This window comes from Aplidium turbinatum, chromosome 9, assembly GCF_918807975.1.
Source record: "Aplidium turbinatum chromosome 9, kaAplTurb1.1, whole genome shotgun sequence".
NCBI classification, from domain to species: Eukaryota; Metazoa; Chordata; class Ascidiacea; order Aplousobranchia; family Polyclinidae; genus Aplidium; species Aplidium turbinatum.
Window position 1 is genome coordinate 2,020,195 of NC_137480.1, and position 20,582 is coordinate 2,040,776.

The 20,582-nt window shown below is 38.3% G+C and overlaps 1 protein-coding gene and 1 non-coding gene across 5 annotated transcripts in view; both read left to right on the top strand.

Moving 5' to 3' along the window:
• Positions 1-5,377: 5,377 nt before the first annotated feature.
• Positions 5,378-5,484, top strand: LOC145777788 (U6 spliceosomal RNA). Its single transcript, XR_014290364.1, has one exon. It is a non-coding gene; the product is annotated as a U6 spliceosomal RNA (small nuclear RNA).
• An 11,882-nt stretch (positions 5,485-17,366) lies between these two features.
• Positions 17,367-20,582, top strand: part of LOC145777545 (uncharacterized) — a 128,674-nt gene continuing 125,458 nt past the window's right edge. For 3 of the 4 annotated variants that reach the window (XR_014290329.1, XM_082588952.1, XM_082588953.1), the window contains exon 1: positions 17,368-17,522. Coding sequence is in view for 3 of the 4 variants with exons in the window: in XM_082588952.1 (XP_082445078.1) it covers positions 17,450-17,522 (73 nt within the window). In the remaining variant the exon portion in view is untranslated. Of the gene's footprint in view, positions 17,523-20,582 lie in introns of all 4 variants that reach the window. The other variant, XM_082588951.1, reaches the window with a different exon arrangement.

A 20,582-nucleotide genomic window follows, 5' to 3' on the forward strand; every position in this document is an offset into this window, starting at 1 on the left:
AATTTGACAAAAAAAAGTTTTGCGATCCAAGAAGTTGAATTATTATTTCAAGACTGGGGACAATTCAAAATTGAGTTGGCCAAAAAAATATTCCATTCAATTTATCAGCATGAATTAAATTGCACAAAAAGTGTAAAGACAAGATAAAGTGAAATCAATAGTTGATCTTTAAACAGCGTTTCGAGAGAACCAAGAAACAAGTATTTGATCAATACAAAACACATCGTAAACTTTAAGGTTCGTACAAGCAACAGTACGTGTAGGAGTCTGCAGGGTGTGCCCCGGACTGATTTACTTTTTATTTGGTCGTTTTAAAAAAAATAATTTTGTAGCGCAATGTGCACAAAATTTTGCCATCGCTTTTCTTAATCTTCATGCAGCATTGAAATTTAAAAAAATTGCCCAAAGTATTTCCACTTTTCCTTACAATATAGGCTACTGTGTGTAAGGCTTACTTCTCTTCTAATCTCTATTTAGTAAACTATAGAGAGTTGTAGCCTCCATGCAACCCCAATAAGGACCGACATGTTTCATTCAGCTTGCTGGAGCGTTTCGTTAATGGCATTAAGATTTTTATTAAAATGACTTGATTGAGTTAAGCAGCATATTGGGCTTTGTTTGTGCAATTGTCTCGTGTGTGCTTCTGTCCATCTTGCGTTAGGCTAGTACAGAGATGGAGGAACCACGTGGGCCTTGTGGGCTTGGGCCCACCTACTTTATTTTGTGGGTGGGCCTGGCCCACCCACTTTTGAAAGCCAAATTTCTTTGAATAGGTAGCGAAAACAACAAATCAGAGAGGGAGTTGCAAAAAAGGTCTCCACTCCTTTGATATACACTAGGTTGATTATCTTTGATAGCTCAATGATGAAATCCAATGTTTAAACTTTTCTGTTGAGCCTACTATAGGCACTATTGATAGGCAGCACGTGTGGGACTGTGGATGTGGTTGCATGTGATTGGTAGAGCAATCTATCAATCAATTCATTATTCTTTATGGTCTCTATGGTTAAAACAATGATATCATTACATATGCAGGTACTGTATAATGCTGCAGATTATTACTCCGATGTGGTATTGTTGCCTTTTTATATTGTTGTATACATTGTTGTGTTGTGTTGTATTGTATTGTTGTGTAGTGTACATGTACATTTTATTTGTGTATACATCGCCATATTTTGTACAGCGCTATAAAGCAGGTTTGTAAACTTTTTTGGCAAAATCGGGCCAAAAACGGAAAAATTCCACTTGCTGGAAAGAAATGTAATCATGAAAACACAATGTTCAAACGATTTAAAGTATTAGGAATGCAACAATATTATCGGGAGTCTGGGGGGAAAAGCCCCCCAAAAGTCGAATTGATTTTGACTGATGCACCTCTGGGCCCACCTACTTTTAAAATGGTTCCTCCATCACTGGGCTAATATGTTTACACATTCCGCTCTAAACAATTACAGTTTTGTCTTTCAAATACTCTCCATTTTCATCCATAGTATCGCTGAGACCGATCCACCAAAATTAAGATTCTAATTGAAATGATCTAATTTAGAATTATTCAATGGTTTACCGTTCAAGAAATCGAACGCAGTCGCAGTTGCTTCCATGCGCTGGCAGACCTGGTCCGGCCCTGAACATTCTAAGTTGTTCATGTTTGTTTCATTTTGAAGAGCAGATTGGAAATTTGTTCCCACCTGGCATTGCAGGCACGTTGTGATTGTAGCGAGCCATTGCAGCAACAACAGAGATATCAAACCGGCGACAACGTTCATCTTCATTTTCGATTAGTTTAATAAAAAAATCTTGCTAAACAAACAATTATGTGCATTTTGTTACAATTTATTTCACATTTATTAGCATTTAATGTAACAAAACTTGGACCAAATTGTTAAAAATATTGATATGGTTTAGTGGATATTTCTTCGGGTGTTGATTTGTCACTGAGGATTCACTAGGAAAGAAAACAATTTCTGCTGATAATGAACATTATGTTTGTATTATTTTTACGTTTGATGAAATAGCATGCAGTAGTAATCATATCTAACATTAACAATATGCTGCATGTATTACATCAAAATTAGTTACTCGTTCAGTAAAAACCTTTACAGCCTGTTTCACCTTATAACAGAACCATCAGAAGGAACTTATTCAAATAGAATCGATTCGAATAAGTTCCATCTGATGGTTTTGTTATAAGGTGAAACAGGCTGTAAAGGTTTTTAGTGAACGAGTAACTAATTTTGATGTAATTTGCTCTGCTTGACTTTTCGTTTGGCGTTGAGCACCTTTTGTAGTATTTATTGCTCCTTGTATTATGTGGCAGAAGCAGCCTACGAGCCAGGGGGCAGGGGTGCAGTTGCCCCTCTTGTGTTAAAAAGTGAGAAATTCGGCCAAAAATTTAAGATTATTTGGGCAAAAATTTCTAAACAAGCCCTAAGATTGCTTTGTCAACAAATATGAATTTTTGCTTGGCACACTCATGTTTATAATAAATACACTGATTCTCTGGGCTACGGCCGTGTGGCACACCGTGAAAACAGGGGGGAAAATACAATATGTTTTTACAGCAGTGATTTTTTTTTATTTGTACTGAAATCTTATTAATTTTGCGTACTTAAAACTGTATTAAACAATCAATAATGCTGTGTACTACAAAAAAGTGCTCAATGCTTGGCAAAAAGTGCAGCAGAACGAGTTACATCGAATGCTGTCAGTATTCACTAAAAAACCCAAGCTGTTTTACTGTTATTGGGATCGCTAGAAGGTTCTGAGAAGCAAAAATAATAAATTGATCTTACTTAAAAAAGTATAAAATATTATAAGTTTAAAGCTATCCGCAAAAAGAACCTCAGAGAAATATTAAAAGGCCACCATAAGTAGATGATGCTTGCGCATCATATGATATCGCAGCTTGTTTTATAACCTTGGCATGATCCGACCTGGAATCGAACGCTAATCTATTAAACTCAGTCGCGATGTAGCCACCAGCCGGCCACCAACTAGCTCGGCTACTGACCGACATAGTTCGATCATTCCGCTTATATAACCAACCAGGCAGATGAGCCTGGTAACCTTTTTCAACATTTAAGAGAGTTATCCTTAGGTCATCGCGCGCATTGTCGCCGTCGCTCGGCCACATACTGCGGCACGGGGAGGGCACGAGTAGGTTGAATCCGTGAAACGTTTTATTATTTTTTTTCATCATGCAGAAAATACAACTTTCTCACTGTCTTCCATAACTTCCCCTAGATCCGTGAGCATGCTCATCGCCGTCGTGGGGTTGATGATGCGTTGACTCAAGCTTTTGGATACGTCATTTGTAGGATGACATGAAAGGCCGCCTGAACATGCTATGAGAGCATAGGCACAACTGCATTCACGGTTTCGCATCAATTCGTGTTAATTTTAAACAAGCAATGTATCTAACATGATAAGAACAACCATTTTCTTCTCGTCACCCAGTTCATAGCGATGTGCTTCAATGGTGAATTTCTCAGACTGAGAAACTATGTATTTGACATAGCCTATAGGCTACTTTTGCATAGATTCGTTCTAGGAATACAGACGTCATATCTAAAATGATGAAGCGGCAAAAAGTGTTCTTGCCTGCTATTACAATTTTATTGCAGACAAAACATTAACGCATAAAAACAAGAACACGAGCAAAGCAAGGCTAACCTTTACAAGCGACTTCACAGGGGGACTAAAACAAATCATTTTATTTTTGATCTTCAGAATAAGCAAGAACGGAAAGTGTAACAAAACTGAAGTTTTCTCACCCGTGTAAACAAATCTTAAACTTTCTTTATGTTAGGCATCTGTCTAGTTTACCAAATGTAACTTACGATGAAATCTAATAGGCTACGACACCGTCGTTCCCTTTCAAAACTTTGAACCAGTGACTTAAGTCCGGTTAACGAGATTAATCGTTTAAAGTGTTCGCTTGGAGTTGAAGTGTTGTTGCTCGCAAACCATTTTCTTCCTTTGTCACATTTTTCAAAATCACTTTTGTTTGGAGGTAATTATTTAGCATCATGAAATCGGCTTGAAATTCCCAATAACTATCGTTTATATATTTTAGAGTGAGACAAACATTACGGAATTTCTATCTTTCTTCAATAGTTCAGCTTTGTGAATAATTATTATGAAGTGTTTCTCATTTTCTGTTAATTTTAGACCAACCTCAGCGACACGTTGCACGCCCAGCCTTTTCCATTAGACTGTCTGCTGCCAATAATGTCTACAATTTTGCAGACTAAACGTTTAATAGCAACGTTGCTAAATGTAAATTAGTCGCTTTTTGTTTTTAATTACTCTGAGTTGTATACAATTAATTAAGCTACGGCTATGACGTCATACGCCTGATAAAAAATTGTCATCGTTCGCTTCTGACGACAAGTATCACGTGTCAATGGGAGAGAAGCGTTTTCTCCTAATTGTATCTTAATTATCTTATGGTTGTGTGTACTTCGTTATCTGATCAGTTAATATTCCCATAACTTTTGTAGTCGTGGGATCTCACGCTGCATTTATGTAGGCAGCTTATTATCAACAAGCAACAGCATCTTTGCAACTGATATGCGGAGATCTACAAACATGCTATGTATAGCGTTGCTCATAGAGTGATTTATTATTAAAAATGCATGGAAAATCAGCAGAGCCCTATTTATGGCATATGTATAACTGCAGGGGTCACCAACCTTTTTTGCATGCGGGCCACTTTGGCACTAAGGAGAGCTGCTGTGGCAGGCCGCACTAATAAAATTTTAGATAGGTTGACTCTTATGCTAGAACATAACGGATTTCGTACCCAGTATCCAGCGTTACATGTTGTTAATATTTGTCTTAGAATACCGCAGCAACACAATTAGTCGAACAACGCTACAATTAGTCGAACAACCAGGCCAAGCTCCTTTAACAACACTTTTGTCTTCTTTAACAATGTTTAATAAACGAGGCCACTTGTTTTGCGCACTTATAGCGAGGCGAGTGGTTTCATCAGATTATTCATCGCCAAGCAAGAGTGGTGTTGTCACTTCGCTTCACAAATGATATCTTGCAATTAACAATTTCAGCAAACAAGGAAATGTTTGACACATCGCAATACAGGCAACAATAGTGACCTGCAAACATATCAGCAAAAAATAGGCTCCAATAACAGGGAAAAAGACACCAGGCACCATGAAACAAACGTTTGTGGAAATCAGCAAAAAATCGTAATTCTATCGTAATTCATGAACAGTCTTCCCTCAAAAAAAGCAATGAGTTGGTTTTTCATCCTTTTTGTGAGAGTCTATAAAACCGTCTTTCTTTTATTATAGACAACTGTCACATGTGGTGCTTATTAGCGTGGCAAGAATTTGTTGATTAACAACATTTTGCAGTACTTGCTTTGGCAGCACATATACTAAAATTGGAATGATACAGAGAAGATTAGCATGGTCCCTGCGCAAGGATGACACGCAAAGTCGTGAAGCGTTCCATATTTTGCCAATTTATTATAAATTGAGTTGGCACACCGACCTATTTTGCCTACAAAAACTTGCATAAAGAGAATACTGCTCGTGAAACACAATAACGGTGAAACGCACACTAGTGTTTACATGATATTTGCAAACTTAAAATAAGCAACCCTATGCTCACAGAAAATCGAAAACAGACGTTTTAATCAACCACTGGGTCAATGTGGCTGGACATCGCATTGGAATAACTTTAAGCAACCCCCACCTAGAACTATAATCTGATTGGTCGATCGGTGGAATCGTATGCTAAGCGAAAATAAGCTTCCCAGAAAATATTTTTTGCTTTCGTGCTCTTTAACTCCTCAAGAAAAGTATTTTTGGTTATACTTGTACGCTGATATCTTCCGTGGGCCGCAGCGATACAGCGTGGCGGGCCGCATGCAGCCCGTGGGCCGCCAGTTGGTGACCCCTGCTGTAGAGCATTATTACTACCTTATTCAAATAGAATATTCATAGAGCGTTGTGCAGTGTTACAGTTTCAACGTTTGTGGCAAGAATACGGTGCGATACTAATGAGCCCAGCCTCATGGGTGAAACACGTGTCTATCGCTGTCAATTGTTGCTACAAATTGGCTGCCGAGAAACATATCGGGTTCTTTGTTTATTGACAGTTGCAGATCTTTACATCTGGGTTTTGCTGACGCTTTCCAGAAGCACATCTTCATTTTACATCAATGCTTTCAGCGTCTCACTAGATGTTTATTTAGCAAGGAAGTCGACAGTAGGCTATGCTCTATGTTACTTCTGGTACCACACGTGCTTCAAGGATCATTTCTCATTGTTTGCGGTGTATAAGTTGGAGACTGTTGGCACTTTTTGAGTTCATTACGTTTGCACATAACATTTCCCATATCATGTTCTATAGAACATAGCCTTTGACAAGTAGTTAGGCTACGACATATTTGAGGGATGTGTCGCATAGCGCATTTCCAACACCACACACTTGATTACTAACGGAATCCCTGTGGTTCACTCGCGTGCTGCCGAGAGCGTGTGCTTAACGGTGCTACCCAGCCAGAAAGCTGTGCGTGTGCAGGTCGTGATGCTGGCATTGGAAAATTGTTTCAAAAATATTGCTACGAATTCTTGCACTATACAGTATAGCCAGAGATGGGCGTGATCTTGAAGATCACTTTTTTTTGGTGATCTTGATCTTGATCTAAGATCACTTTTTTTGTGTGATCTTGATCTTTGAAGCCATGTTAATATGATATGTGCGCAACAAAAGACGATTTAAAGTCTCTATCTAATCTGGTCAGTGTTGCCATTTCAAAATTGAAAAAGTTTTCTGTGTTGGTCATAATAAAGAAGTCAACTTCCGTGTACTTTATGTTGACGTATAATAAAAAATGATTTAATGTGAATTTTAAAGAAATGTTTGCTTTTATTGACCTAATTTTAGATGTTTCAAAAGTCTAGAATGGCGGTGATAAAAAATCTGGATTCTAGCCAACTTTGGTCATGTAAAGTGGTTTATTGCAGCAAATCAACCAGACCAAGACTTGTTTAGGGTCTGAGTATGGAGCGGTTTGTCGGACCGCAAACCTCTGAACTTTTATAATAGCAGACAACAGTATCAAAGTTGCCAGGTGGATAAATGGTGCAATAAACATTTACATAATGCAGTGAAAGTTAAAACTACTTAGCAACACGAATAAAAACTCCCACATGAACTAGACAAAAATTAAAGTATAAAACTAATTGCAAATTTTTACGACTTTTCAGAACTACTGTAATTAACCTCGGCCTTGGGGGTAGCGTTGCGATTTTAAGCAAACTACGTCAACAATTGGTAGGCCTATAATAGCAACAGTCACTAACTTATTACAGTTCTTAGGCCAGCGATCGAGTAGTTAAAAGTAAAAGTTAGCAATACCAACTATACACCTTTACCCAGATTGCTTATAGTTATTATTTTTTGCAACATCATTGATCAAAAACTTCATTTTTTTTCAAGTACACAAAAAGTGATCTTGAAAGTGATCTTGAAGATCAAGATCACGATCTTGATCTTGATCTTCAAGATCACATAGTTTGGTGATCTTGATCTTTAAGATCACCAATACTGGTGATCTTGCCCATCTCTGAGTAGGCTATAGCCCATCGGTCGTATACACAAACCTGCGGCACCCGGTGTTTAGCCAACGGGACTATAGGTTAACGCGTTAGCGATATCTTTATTGAGGTAAAGATGTCCCGAGTAAGCCTTGACAGAAATGTAACGAAATCCTTCATAAAAAAAGTTAATTCAAAAAGAACTGAATCAAAATCATGACAAAAATGATTTTTGAGTCAAATTTATTTTGAGATTCTTGTACATTTTATTTCGTTTCAAATGCAACGAAACAAATAAGTTTGAAATTCGAAGCAAAACGTTAAAGGGGTATTAAAGGAAAAACCTGACTTGGCGATTTTCCACGTTCTTTGTGTTTAACATGCTACCATAAAACGATTTTCAATAAAATTTTGCCCCATTGCGGTCTGACCACCATTGTGCGCGTGCTTTTGTCAGAGCTTTCAAAATGAGATTGGCCTGAGCAACGAAGCGTGCGACTGTAAAGAACGTCATAAAGTCTACGTCATAAAGTCTAGCAATCAACCGATCACGCAATAATTGTTACTGCGGGCGATTTGACTGTAGGCTATGTATGTATTTACATCAAAACAGCACATTTTGACATCAAAACAGCAGACAGTTTGCTCAAAACATCAGATTGGTAACGTGGTTTTTGTTATTGCTGGACTTTATGACGTATTCTTGACCTGTGGTTGCACGTTTTGGTCATTTTGAAAAAAATGAAAATAAATGAAACACTGGACTTTGGGCCTTGCCAGCGCCATTGAAAACAAATTTTTTTGGGTAATTGTTTTTGAAATGTATTCTTGAATGTTCAGTTTACTCATTTTAATGCTTAATTCCGGTTTGAAATTTTCCTTTAGTATGCCTTTAATATTTTTTGAATTTACGAAACGAATTTTTTTTAATGTTTAAAAACTATTTCACATCGTAATTTTGTTCAAAAAATAGGATAGGCGAACGTGCAAAAACTCAACCAGTTGCGATCACAGTCGTGACAACAGGGCAGATGCGTCCCAATAATCGGTGTTATCGTGTAAAAGTTCATTACGTGCGGCAGTTATTCATTCTATGGACATTACACATAATATGGAGAAGCTTTATTTCAGCACCAGACCTCACTTCAGTGCATTGGCCTGTGAAAGGCAACAACAGTTGGCTCATCACATCGATTGGTTTGCATCATTGTTGGTTTGTAGCCTACAATTGGAGTGTGCACTGTGCAATAGAGTGTACCATTTTGCAAAAAGTTTTTAGAAATTAGTGCGGCCATGTATTACGGGTTTCCACTTTTGTTAAAAAGTATTTTGGTGGAGTTTCAGAATTTTCCCGCCAAAACTGTGGTTCTGCCGCCATTTTGAAAAAATAGTGGCCAGATGAGATATCATGAAAATCTACAGCCTTAAACTGGCGCAATGTGATCATGTAATATGTCGATTACATGGTTTTTGGGGTCACAGAACACGAATCTGAAGTCAAAAACGCTCTACGAGAACACTTTTGCAAAGTGAAATTTTACCCCTTGAAATTAATGGTGAAATTTTACAGACATGGACACAACTTGACCAAGAATACCTCACGCCAGAATGAATAATCCTGAACTATTGTCAAACTTTTGAAATAACAACACGATTCGTTTACAAACAAATTGAGTTAATCAGTCTCAGACATGATCCATCCCTCTTTCTTCTGCATCCTATTCCTCATCATCAATGCAATACCAGAGTTAAGCAAACACCCAATTCACTAAATTCTTGACGACTTTCTTTGACAATTGAGTTCGGCTAGCGTAGCATTTTGTAATCTGAGAACTGTTCTCTGTGCCTTTGCACAACAAGCAAGAGAGCTTGCCGGTGGCTCTCGTCAGAACACCTGTCAATAAAATCAGTGAATAGCATAATCCCGCGTTCCGCAATATCGTTGACCACCCTTACGTTCAAAGTGAATTTGTTTAGTTTCTTATGAATTTTAGAAGTTTTTCCATTCTGATACTGGCATTTGTAGCCACTCTTGATCAGTAAGTTCCAAATTGCTTTCCCAATTGTTGCCTCGAGCAATGTACAAGCACCTTGAATTGGCTGCTGTCGTATCAAACAACATACCACCAATGGCATCTTTCACTCTCCAGTCTTCTACCAACTTTATTACGGCCTGTTCCTAAGATAATCCGGTGCCGTCTGGTATCTCACTCCCAGCACTGCTGCTTCATTTCTGTATTATCTTCATCATCAAAACTAACGCCAGACACATATACCGTTATACGCAGTTAACCGTATACGCAGTGAAACATACGCAGTTTACAGTTATACGCAATGAAACATATCCTCTCATTTTCAGAATCTTATCGTCCCAGTGAATTATTTCCAAATCAGGGGCCTGGAACTCATGTCTGATATTGTGGGAGTGAGAGGACCTAGTCTTATTAGCCAGTCTATGAGCTGTTGTGGCTGAGATATTAGTATCAGACTTGTATGCCGGACGCTTGAGCCACAGCAGCCACGAACATTGTTCTTTGCCGATAGCTCAATCCAAGTCGATCAGATGTTAAAGCTGTAGGCAACATAATATTCATTTTCTTTCTCTTCCTTTTAGGAGTTTTCCAATTGTCACTTTGTGTTTCTTCATCTGTACTCCAACTTCACTGTTTTAAGATTGTCAGCAACATCCTCTTTCTATTTCCTTTCACCAGCTGCACTGTGTCGTTTTTCTCTATAGCTAAGTCCCATCTCTTCTGCAGAGCATCTGTGCACAATGCGCAACCTAATTGATCTCGCTGGAGCTGATTTTTCAGATGTTCCAGATCTGTCTCCCAGTCAGTGATACCAGAATGCATGAGTATTGGCTGCGAGGTAGTCTTACATATATTCAGAGCATCCTTGAGCTTTTCTTCCATATCACGCTAACGTTTTTTAAATGAATCACTTTTATTCCTTTCACGCCTAGAATCAAGTTCTAGTTGATACCAAGTTTCATACAAATTCTCAAATGCCGGTCTATATCCGCATTTTTAACAATAACATTATACGATTCCTTCTCTTTTCCAGATTGTTTCTCGTTCTTCTTACCAAATACCAAACCCACGCCAAAATGATGTTTCCATACCAGGCAAATTTCCTCCCTTGCTATCACGATGGATTGGTTGATCGTTTCTGTGACTTTCGTCTCTGGGGAACAACAGCCTAGCTAGAACGTCAGAGCTTTTAGGAAGCTTAGAAACACCTAGTCTTTGCTAGTGTTCCCAATGAGGAAGTACTTTCTTTTTAGTGTTTGTGCCAATGACCGGTATGCTTCACCGGCCGTCTCATTCAGTGGCATAACAGATCTGAATCTGTAACTTGGGTAGGATCACTAGCTACTCTTCGAGTCACTGTAGCTAATGATGATCTTCGTCGTGTAGAAGTAAGGCATTTGCTCAGTTGGGAGAGTTTACTTCTGTTTTTCGAACCTTTTGGTCTGCCGTGGGGTACTCTGTTGCTGCCCATTAGTTAGTAAGTAGGTATAAGTTAGCAACTAAGTAGGGGAGAGTGGGTATAATTGGGACGTGTTACAACTGGGACACCTGCAATATTTCCTGCGTTTTACATCCAGTCATGCTAACGATCACGTGTTCACGTAAACATCAGTTTCCTTTCACTTGTGACCATTGTTGTAGCAGCTATTCAACTTCAGTCGCTGTAAGTAGTTTTTGAGTGGAAAAAGTTAATTTTTAGGCTTATCATTATTTTGTAATAGTGCTCGAATTAAAAAGGTATATTTGTTTTAGTGAATTGGCTGTGTTGCTTCAGGTATCAGCTTGCATTGATGGTAGTAAAGAAGTCATCTTTTTGCAAGAAAAATGGTAGAACTATAAAATGGCGTAAAAACATCATGCGGGAGAACTGGGACAGGCTGTCCCAGTTCTCCCCGATAGTAGTGGTAGTTTTCATCGTAGGGTTAGATCTTGAGAAAAGACACTGGAAAAAGTCTAACTTTGCAGTGTCGCTTAGCCTAAACGTCTGCAAAAGAAGAAACACTTCGCTGGTGATGAAAGCTCAGGTGATGAAGACGTTGTGATGATCATGGCGGATAGCGAAGATGACGAGATTGAGGAATGTGAAGATGAATCTTTAGATCCCATTTATTTAGGAGGTGTGGATCCGAATGCCTTGCAAGTGGGGTCATATGATCTTAAAGAATTTAAAATTGAGAAGGCTCTCAATCCTGTATTCTATGTGGCTCAGTGGCTCAAGTTGAGGAAACATCTAGTGAAGAAGAAGAGGTGATGGTTAACTTTTTAAGGAAAACTAGTAAATTCAACAACAAATTTGTTCATCCGCAAGTCCTTGACTCCCACACTGTTTCTCCACTTGGTATTATTATATTTCTCCATTCTTTCAAAGTCATCTTAGAAAGGAACAATAGGCTACTTCATACCAAGGACAGCATAATATTTGCCGTCAAGTTTGGAGATCTTGATATTCGCTAAAAGATCAAAGACATTTTTTCACAAACATGTTTAAAACATTGCATTTCTATAGTGTGCTGAGTGCTGACTGTTAACATCATTTTCGTTATTTGAGTTTGTTATTATTGTAATAAAACTAAAAGACAAGCTTCAACAGCAAAATTTGTGTGCATTTTTTTTACTGCCCATTTTACCCCAAGGTGTCCCACTTCTCCTAACACTGTGTCTCAATTATCCTGCACGTGTCCCAAATATACCCATTTGACTCACTGCTTTCAAATTCAAACCATTCATTTTTCTTTAAACCTATGATTTCATGCAGCCCATAATAGATGAAGGGCATCAAACTCCACAAAATACAAGCGCTAGTAATAAAATCTCGCGAAGCAAAAATCGTAATTTGCGTTTTTCTGAACCCTTAAAATTTTGTCCCACTTATCCCCAGTCCCCCCTAAATATATGCTACAGGCTACTGTAGACTAGTTAGTAGATATTTTTTGGATCTGAAGTACACGAGAAAGTACATGTTTATTTTTCCCTCATATTGATTGATATAATCACACCGACTAGAAAATTTTTTGCATACAATACATGCATTTCAAGGTTAAAATGACAATAAGATGCTCTTTTCATGTAAATCTGCAGTCCAAAACAGTGTGGTCACATCTATATGTCAAAATTCACTTTACAAAATTGTTGCCGTAAAGCGTTTTTGACTTCAGATTCGTGTTCCGTGACCCCAAAAACCCCGTAATCGACATATTACATGATCACATTGCGAAAGTTTAAGGCTGTAGATCTTCATGGTATCTTATCTGGTCGCTATTTTTTCAAAATGGCGGCAGAATCACAGTTTTGGCGGAAAATTCTGAAACTCTACCAAAATACTTTTTAACAAAAGTGGAAACCCGTGATACATGGCCGCACTAATTTCTAAAAACTTTTTGCAAAATGGTACACCCTACTGTCCAGGCCTGGATTAACCATTGTGCTAGGGTGTGCTAAAGCACAGGGGCCCCGCAGACAGAGGGCCCCACTTTTCCTAAAAATGAAATAAATAAAATAGAATAACAAATTTTGAATAACAAATAACAATAATTTACAAAAGAGTTGCTAAGAATTTCTCGTTTTTAATTGATCTTCATGCATCAAAGGAACAGATTTTACAGAGTGTCATGAATTTAGCGAAAGAATTTCCTACTGATGTTGATCTCTGTCTTGTTGATGAACTTTTGAATTTCTACCTGTATCTTAAAAAGGCTTATGGAAATAAAGCAAGTTTTAGTCATGAAAACATGTACCAGATAATAAAGAATGACAAAGTTGAAGCTGCTTTCCCTAATGTAGAAACAATTCTTAGATTGTTTCTTTGTATGATGGTCACTAACTGTTCTGGAGAAAGATCATTCTCTAACCTGAAAAGAATCAAAAACGTACTTCGGTCTACAATGAAACAAGAGCGGTTGGCTAATCTGAGCCTTCTCAGCATAGAGTGTGATAAACTGCGACTTCTCAATTTTGCTGCTATCCTTACAGACTTTGCAGCAAAGAAAGCCAGAAAAAAGTCGTTCGACTGAATTTCATGTTAGTTTTCTAAATCCTATTGGTAGTTAGTAGTGAATGGAAGAGCAGTTTAGAATAGAAATTCAGAATAACCTTTCATTGCAATTTGCAGTGTAGTGTGCAGTACTAACAGTGGTCCCTTGCTACAATGTTTTCCTTTGCACGGTTTCGTTGATTTAGTGTGTGTGATTTTGCATCCATTATAACGTAAACATTGTTGACTTAATTTGCACATGCTTATTTAATCATCGATCACGTGCTATTTCAAAGTTATCTAACTTACCTAAGCAAGGCTCGGTTTCCTCTGCAAGCGAAACCAGCTTACTTCCATTACGCTCCACGTAAGCTGGTAAAGACCCCCATAAAATTCATTAGCACAGGGGGTCCCGTTTGACCTTAATCCGGGCCTGTGTGCAACCTTTCATACAGCCTAGCCAAATATTTGTCAATTTTGATGTACGGATGTGAAACCTGGACACTAAGGGCAAAAACCCGAAAAAAGCTTGAAGCTGCAGAAATGTGGTTTTACCGAAGATTTCTTAAAATTCCATGGACAGCTTTTCAAACCAACAGAGCAGTTCTCCAACAGATGGGCCAGGAGCAGCAGATAATGAGATCTTTAGAAATGCGGCAGCTGAAGTTCTTGGGTCACATCATAAGGAAAGGCGAACTTGAAGATTTATCTTTAAGTGGAAAATACTAGGAAAACGGTCAAGAGGAGCTCAAAGATTCAAATTTTTGCATAATTTTCAACCACACATCGAAAACCCTACTAAAATTTGACAAGACGCACGAGATCGATCAAACTGGAACATCATTGTACGTCGAGGGCTGGATCAGCAATGATACCTACAGAGAGAGAGAGAGAGAGCCAAATAGGCGTATCTGGGTTACAGCGCGAGCCAAACTTGTTTTTCTCATCGATTATCCCTACAAGAACTTGTTATGAAACTTTTTTACGTGCCAATACAATCATGTCATTTGCGCACTGCCCAATTTGCTGCAGCCTTGTGTTGAAGTCATTCAGGTGTGTAGCTACATCAGTCAACAAAACTATGTCACACAACACAACCTTCGCTTTCCATTTCATGAACTGATTTCGCTTTGATTTTCAAACAGGACGTCACTTCTATCCTCAGTTCACAAAATTGGCTGAGCATGCGGTCCTTGCTTAGAAAACGCGCTTCGATGAAGTAAAACAAGTCTTGACAGGCACAGTTAAGACCATCTAAAAATAGCATTACAGTAGCGCACTTAAACAATTTACTAAACTGATGTGTTTCGATTCAGAGTATTCGTGATGCGGACCAGAAACCTTTACTTTGCTTCGGGTCACATGTTTTTACTTTGCGGCCGCATTTGGCTTTGCAGATACACACCTCTGGCCTACAATGTACAGGAAGTTTACTTGTATTTGAAATTTCATTTCTGATGGTTCTTGAATATTTCATTTCATCTTTTAGCAAATTTTAAATTAAATCAAGTAGATTGCATTATTTTATTTAAACGCAAGTATTTCATGTAAGACAGTTGCAAAAATACCAATTCAGTGGCCGAGCGGTTTCGCTTTCGCCTCTGGTGTTGGTAGATCTGCTGAGGTCTATTCCAGGTCGGGTCATACCGAAGACTTTAACAACAGCACCGATTAGACCTGGCTGGCTGCTCTCTAGTAGCCTTCCAGTGTAGTCCGGGAACATCGTGAATCTGGGGTGGTAATAGGATAGACTCTCGGCCCCAGACGCTCACACGACGACGAGCACCGATTGTGTTCTTTCTTGCATAACGCAGTGAGGATAAGTCGGATAATCATGTGATGACCTCGTAGTGAAATTAAAAAATTGGCCCTGTCGCTAAAAGACTTTAGCTGTTGTAGAGCGTCCATAAATAAAAACATAAAATTAATCTTACTTGCAAAGGATTCGCAAGCTTGACATTTTTGCAAGGTGTCTGTGACTACATAAAGGTTTAAAGCCAGTGATTTGGATGAGTGAGTTTTGGCAGTTGGAACTCAGTTGCACAAAAAGAAGTGGTGACGTCAATCGCGGTGGGACTTTTCAGGTATATAAATATATGCATAGAGCAGTTGGTCCTTAAACTCCTTATTTCAGTAGACCCTGTGTATTTAGGAATTGAGGCTTCCTTTTCCATCCAGCTCAAACTGGGTGGATGCTTGCACAGATTGGTATCTGTTGTGTTTGGTTGCAGACATCCAACCATAACAACCTCCGCACAATATTAATGTTTGGTTGGTCAATCAAGTAGTTCTATGGACTGCGACACGCGTCACTAGAGGAGATTTATCCAATACCCCAAAACAAAGTGAGGTATTGGATAATCAAATGGGTGAGACTAATTTTGCTACTGCTCTACGCTCTCAGGGTGGAAGCTCAAGTTTGAGCAGCGCACTTCAAGGACAATTTTTCTTTTTGTCAGTCCGGATGACCTGCTTTTGTCATGGTTCTAAATTGTACAAGCAATATAATGGTTGACAGAGGGTCCAAGAGGGTACTTTTAACACGGCCTGGGATCATTATTAGGACCAGAAATGTTTCCAGGCGGGCTGGTAACTACGAAAACATCTCATTCTGTGGAATGCTATTATATTCTTTATATATTTAATGGGGAATCGGACCTCTTGTTGATACCAGGCTCAAACATTTTCACAATCGGTCAGTATGGGAATAACTGAATATCTCATTTGACGTTTGATCATGTGAGATATTCTTGTGCCATATTAAAGGAAGGTTTGAATGGTCAATAGTGTTCATTGCGGTGTTGCAAAGCTGAGTTAGAAAACGTTTAACTGAAGAAGAGGACAATATAATAACTGCACAACTGCATGACAGATGAATCGGATGTGCCAGATGACATCGTGCCTACGCAATCACCTCCGGAATAACCACGCTTAATGACATGTGTGACGTATTTATCTGAAACTATGTGAAAGATTGGTATGCGTTTAAACATCAATGGGGAACTGACCCTAACAACTGTTAGTCTTGCTCGCAGGTCGCCATAGCCCTGATGTGCATGGTAAGAAATTGTCTAAGAATCCTTTCGGTATCTGCCATGTCACAAGGGGTCTCATAATTGAGCATTGTGAAGGGTTTAGTAAAACATTTGTTTCTTAGACTAAATAGTTCATTTTTTTATTTACAAACTCAAGATAAATAACATTGAGTAAATTAAAATTGGGTTTTGATATCTTCCCTAGCCAGTGAGATGTAAAATGTTGCAAAAAGACATAATGACTTGATACACCATGTGTATACATATCTACTGGTCCACTCTTTGCTGAACAAAAATGTTATTTCATAAGAAGTTTACTTGGTTACAACAGATCTAGAAACAACAACCTGGTGATGTGTGTTGTGAAAGAAAACATGAAACAAGAAAGAATGGGGAAGGTTTTCTTGTGACTTTGTATTGTGCCTCCAATTTTATTCAAAGAAGAAACACAAAATGCTAATTTTTTTGATTCTTTTCCATTTCTGGTAGAAATTAACCTGCTACAGTCACGCAGCTCTTCTGCTTGTCTATTTATTTCACATTGTTCTATTTTCCGCTATCTCTTTTTGCTTTGTGACGTTAACAGTGAAGAGCTTTTCAAAAGTCTTGAGCGGAACGAGGCAAGGAACGCTTGAGAGGTTTCTTTAACGAAAAACGGCTAAAAAGAAACAAGACGCAGGTTGCGTAACAATCATGGCGCTTCTCCTGTCTTCTAGCTTTGACATGGCTCGGTCAGTCTACGTGTGATCCCTGAAGTGGTAGGGACGTATTTGACATCAAAATTATTAGCGTGCGATAGATATAATTATTCAAAAACAACGTAGACTGTGAATTACAGAAATGTGGTGGAGATATTGCTTCACCTTCTATATTTTGATATGGAGCTCAACCAAAGGTCAAGCTCCAGCCGAGAGTGAGTACTTATCATTTATTTATTCTAACAGCAACATAGCACGAAGTCGGCTACTAATATTTTTTGTACAAAACCTATTATGTCAGAATGTTTTACTGTTTCGATATGATGTTGAAGCGCACACTTCCATATGCGTTTGAGATGTTTGATTGAAATCAGGTTGTACCCAACCACACAAAGCCGGTAACGCAACCAGATTTAACATATTCACGTTTATTTTTAAACTAACAGAAAGAGGACAACTACATGAAAACAAATTTTATCTCGAACGATTTCGAACACACGTAGTGTCCTTGTTAGGAATAACAATTATATAGTAATTTTATCTACATTTGATGAACAAAATACAATAGGCCTAGTTAAAAATCATATAAGAAAAGTATATTTAAACCTAAGTTAACTATGCCTTTTAAATTCGCAACATCAAACATCAAATTTACTGTTTTGAAAAATCGGATAACACCATTGCCCTATAGATGCTGAAGTAGAGATAAAACGTGATTCGTTTGTAGCACGGGTCTCAAGAAACACCACCAACACTGGCTTACTTATAACGCTCTTTGCCCAAATAAGTGGGAATCAGAATTAATTTTATGTCTTTTATTTCGTACTCCTTCGGGTTGTTTGACAAACTTGCTTTTCCAGAATGAAATCAATGAGTTAAAATGTTTGTTATATCTAAGTGAATGCCCTTCATATTTTTTCAATAAATCATTGAAAATTTTTTTCTATACAAAACGACATACTCAACGATATACCCGAAGAAGATTATTTAAACAACTTTTTTTGATGTATCATTTTTGGGAAAAGATTCAGTAAAGTTCTCAAAAAATCTAGCTAAAATCGTTAACAAGAAGTTCTGTTGTGACATTTGTCCTGTGTACAAAACGTTCAAAGTGGGCTAGATATTTCCAGCCAAAATTTCCCACCCCCTTTGCTCTATGCCAATGGTTCCCAACCTGGGGTTCGCGGACCCCTTGGGGGTCCGTGAGAAAGCATTTGGGGGTCCGTGATTACCTTGATGAATTTTGGAAAAAAAAACTTTGTTCTATATGCACGGATGGAGCACCAGCTATGCTCGGGATCAAATCCGGATTTGCTGCTTTAGTAAAAAAACGAAGCTCCTCGCGTGGTTGTTACCCATTGCTTCTTGAACAGGTAGCCTACGCCTTAGCAGCAAAAACTTCACTAGCAAGTCAAAGAAATTCTGACGAATTGCGTGAAAGTCGTTACTTTCATCAAAAGCAGAGCTGCAAACCACCGTACTTTTAAAGCGCTCTGTCAAGAAGTAGGGTCAGATTACGGAGTAGCCTACTTTTGTATCATTCTGAGGTAGTCTACGTTGGTTAACTAGAAAAGTTTTAAAACGACTGCAGAAGCTAAAAAATGAGGTATCAACTCTTTTAAAAGCAAAAGAAAGTCCCCTCTCAAAATCGTTCGAGAGTAAAAGTTTTGTATACGGCATTGCCTACTTAGCCGATATTTTCGGTCATATTAACAATGTTAATCGTGGCATTCAAGGACCAGGTGTGACAATAATTGATGCAGCTGAAAAGCTGAAAGCATTTTTACTTAGCCAAGTTGCCGGTTTGGAAACGCAGATTGGAAGCAGGCAATTACGCTAACTTTCCAATGTTAGAAGATCTTATCTTAATGGATGAAACTCAAAGAGAATGTACTCTTTTGATCTCTATGAGAGAAAAATTTTGCGCACACTTGGAAACCCTGCAAATCTCATTTCGACGTTATTTTAATTTAGAACACCTGCCGAACGAACTTGAAACATGGATTCGAAATCCTTTTCTTTTTGACTTGAACAATATTAGCGATGACGATCTCAGTAAAGATGACCTAATTGATTTGAGATCAAAAGAGTTATTACGCATTGAGTTTCATTCAAAAACTGTGGAAGAATTTCGGTGCTCACAACTGCAAACCTACCCATTCTTGGCAAAGCAAGCGGTTATTGTTTTGTTACCATTCATAACCAGTTAACCACTTAATCTTTGTGAGGCTGGATTCTCAGCTCTTGTTACAATAAAAACAACATCGAAATCGCTTGGACGTTGAAGATGACATGCGTGTTGCATTGTCAAAAACTCAACCGCAGTTCAGTCGTTTAGTTCAGGAAAAGCAACAACAACCCTCTCATTAAATTTGCTTACGTTGAAAAAGTTTCGGCATGGCACTATGGGTCACCTTAATATTCAAATACTGCTGACATTTCTTGAACAATCCATTCATTTTCTTATTTGAGCAACTGTTTAACCTAATATTTGCGGCAGGAGTCACAGCGGCAATGCAATATGACACCGTACAGTAGTTGAGTAGCATAATTATTACAATAGTCAATAGTACTGTGATTGAACTGACTCGTGTGAAAATAAATTTCTTTGCAATAGTCAATAGTATGTTAATTGAGTTTCAGGCAAAATTTAGGTAGGGGTCCGCAGAATTAATAATTTGTCTAAAGGGGTCCGTGACAGCAAAAAGGTTGGGAACCACTGCAGTCTATGCTCTAATGTTGTTAATAAATTCAATTGTTTGCGTGATGCAAGCCTGACATACATCGGTAGGTCAACAAAACATTCATCGAGAAAAGCTGGGAAACACCTAAATTTGACTTGTACTATGTACACATAAAGACCACATTTCTCGGTAGGCACTTTAACATTACCCACTGGTCGAAGAGGTACGCAATCATGCGTGACATGTTCAATCAATATTTGTGTTTTAGTAACAATTTCGACTTGTTAAAGTGGCTACCATTAAGATCCTTCTTGCACTCAGTTCAGTTGCAGAAGAAAAAATAGTATTAGCAGAGGGTGGGAATCGAACCCACGAAATCGAAATTACTATACTCCTCTGCCCTAACCATTAGGCAACGGTGGTTGTGGTGAAGCATTCAGTTAAATTTCTTAGTATTAAAATTTTTCGATCAGAATATCACGTCACGAGTCACATGACTGAAATCAGCTGAATCGCGAATGAACATGTCACGCATGATTGCGTACCTCTTCGACCAGTGGGTAATGTTAAAGTGCCTACCACATTTCTCAT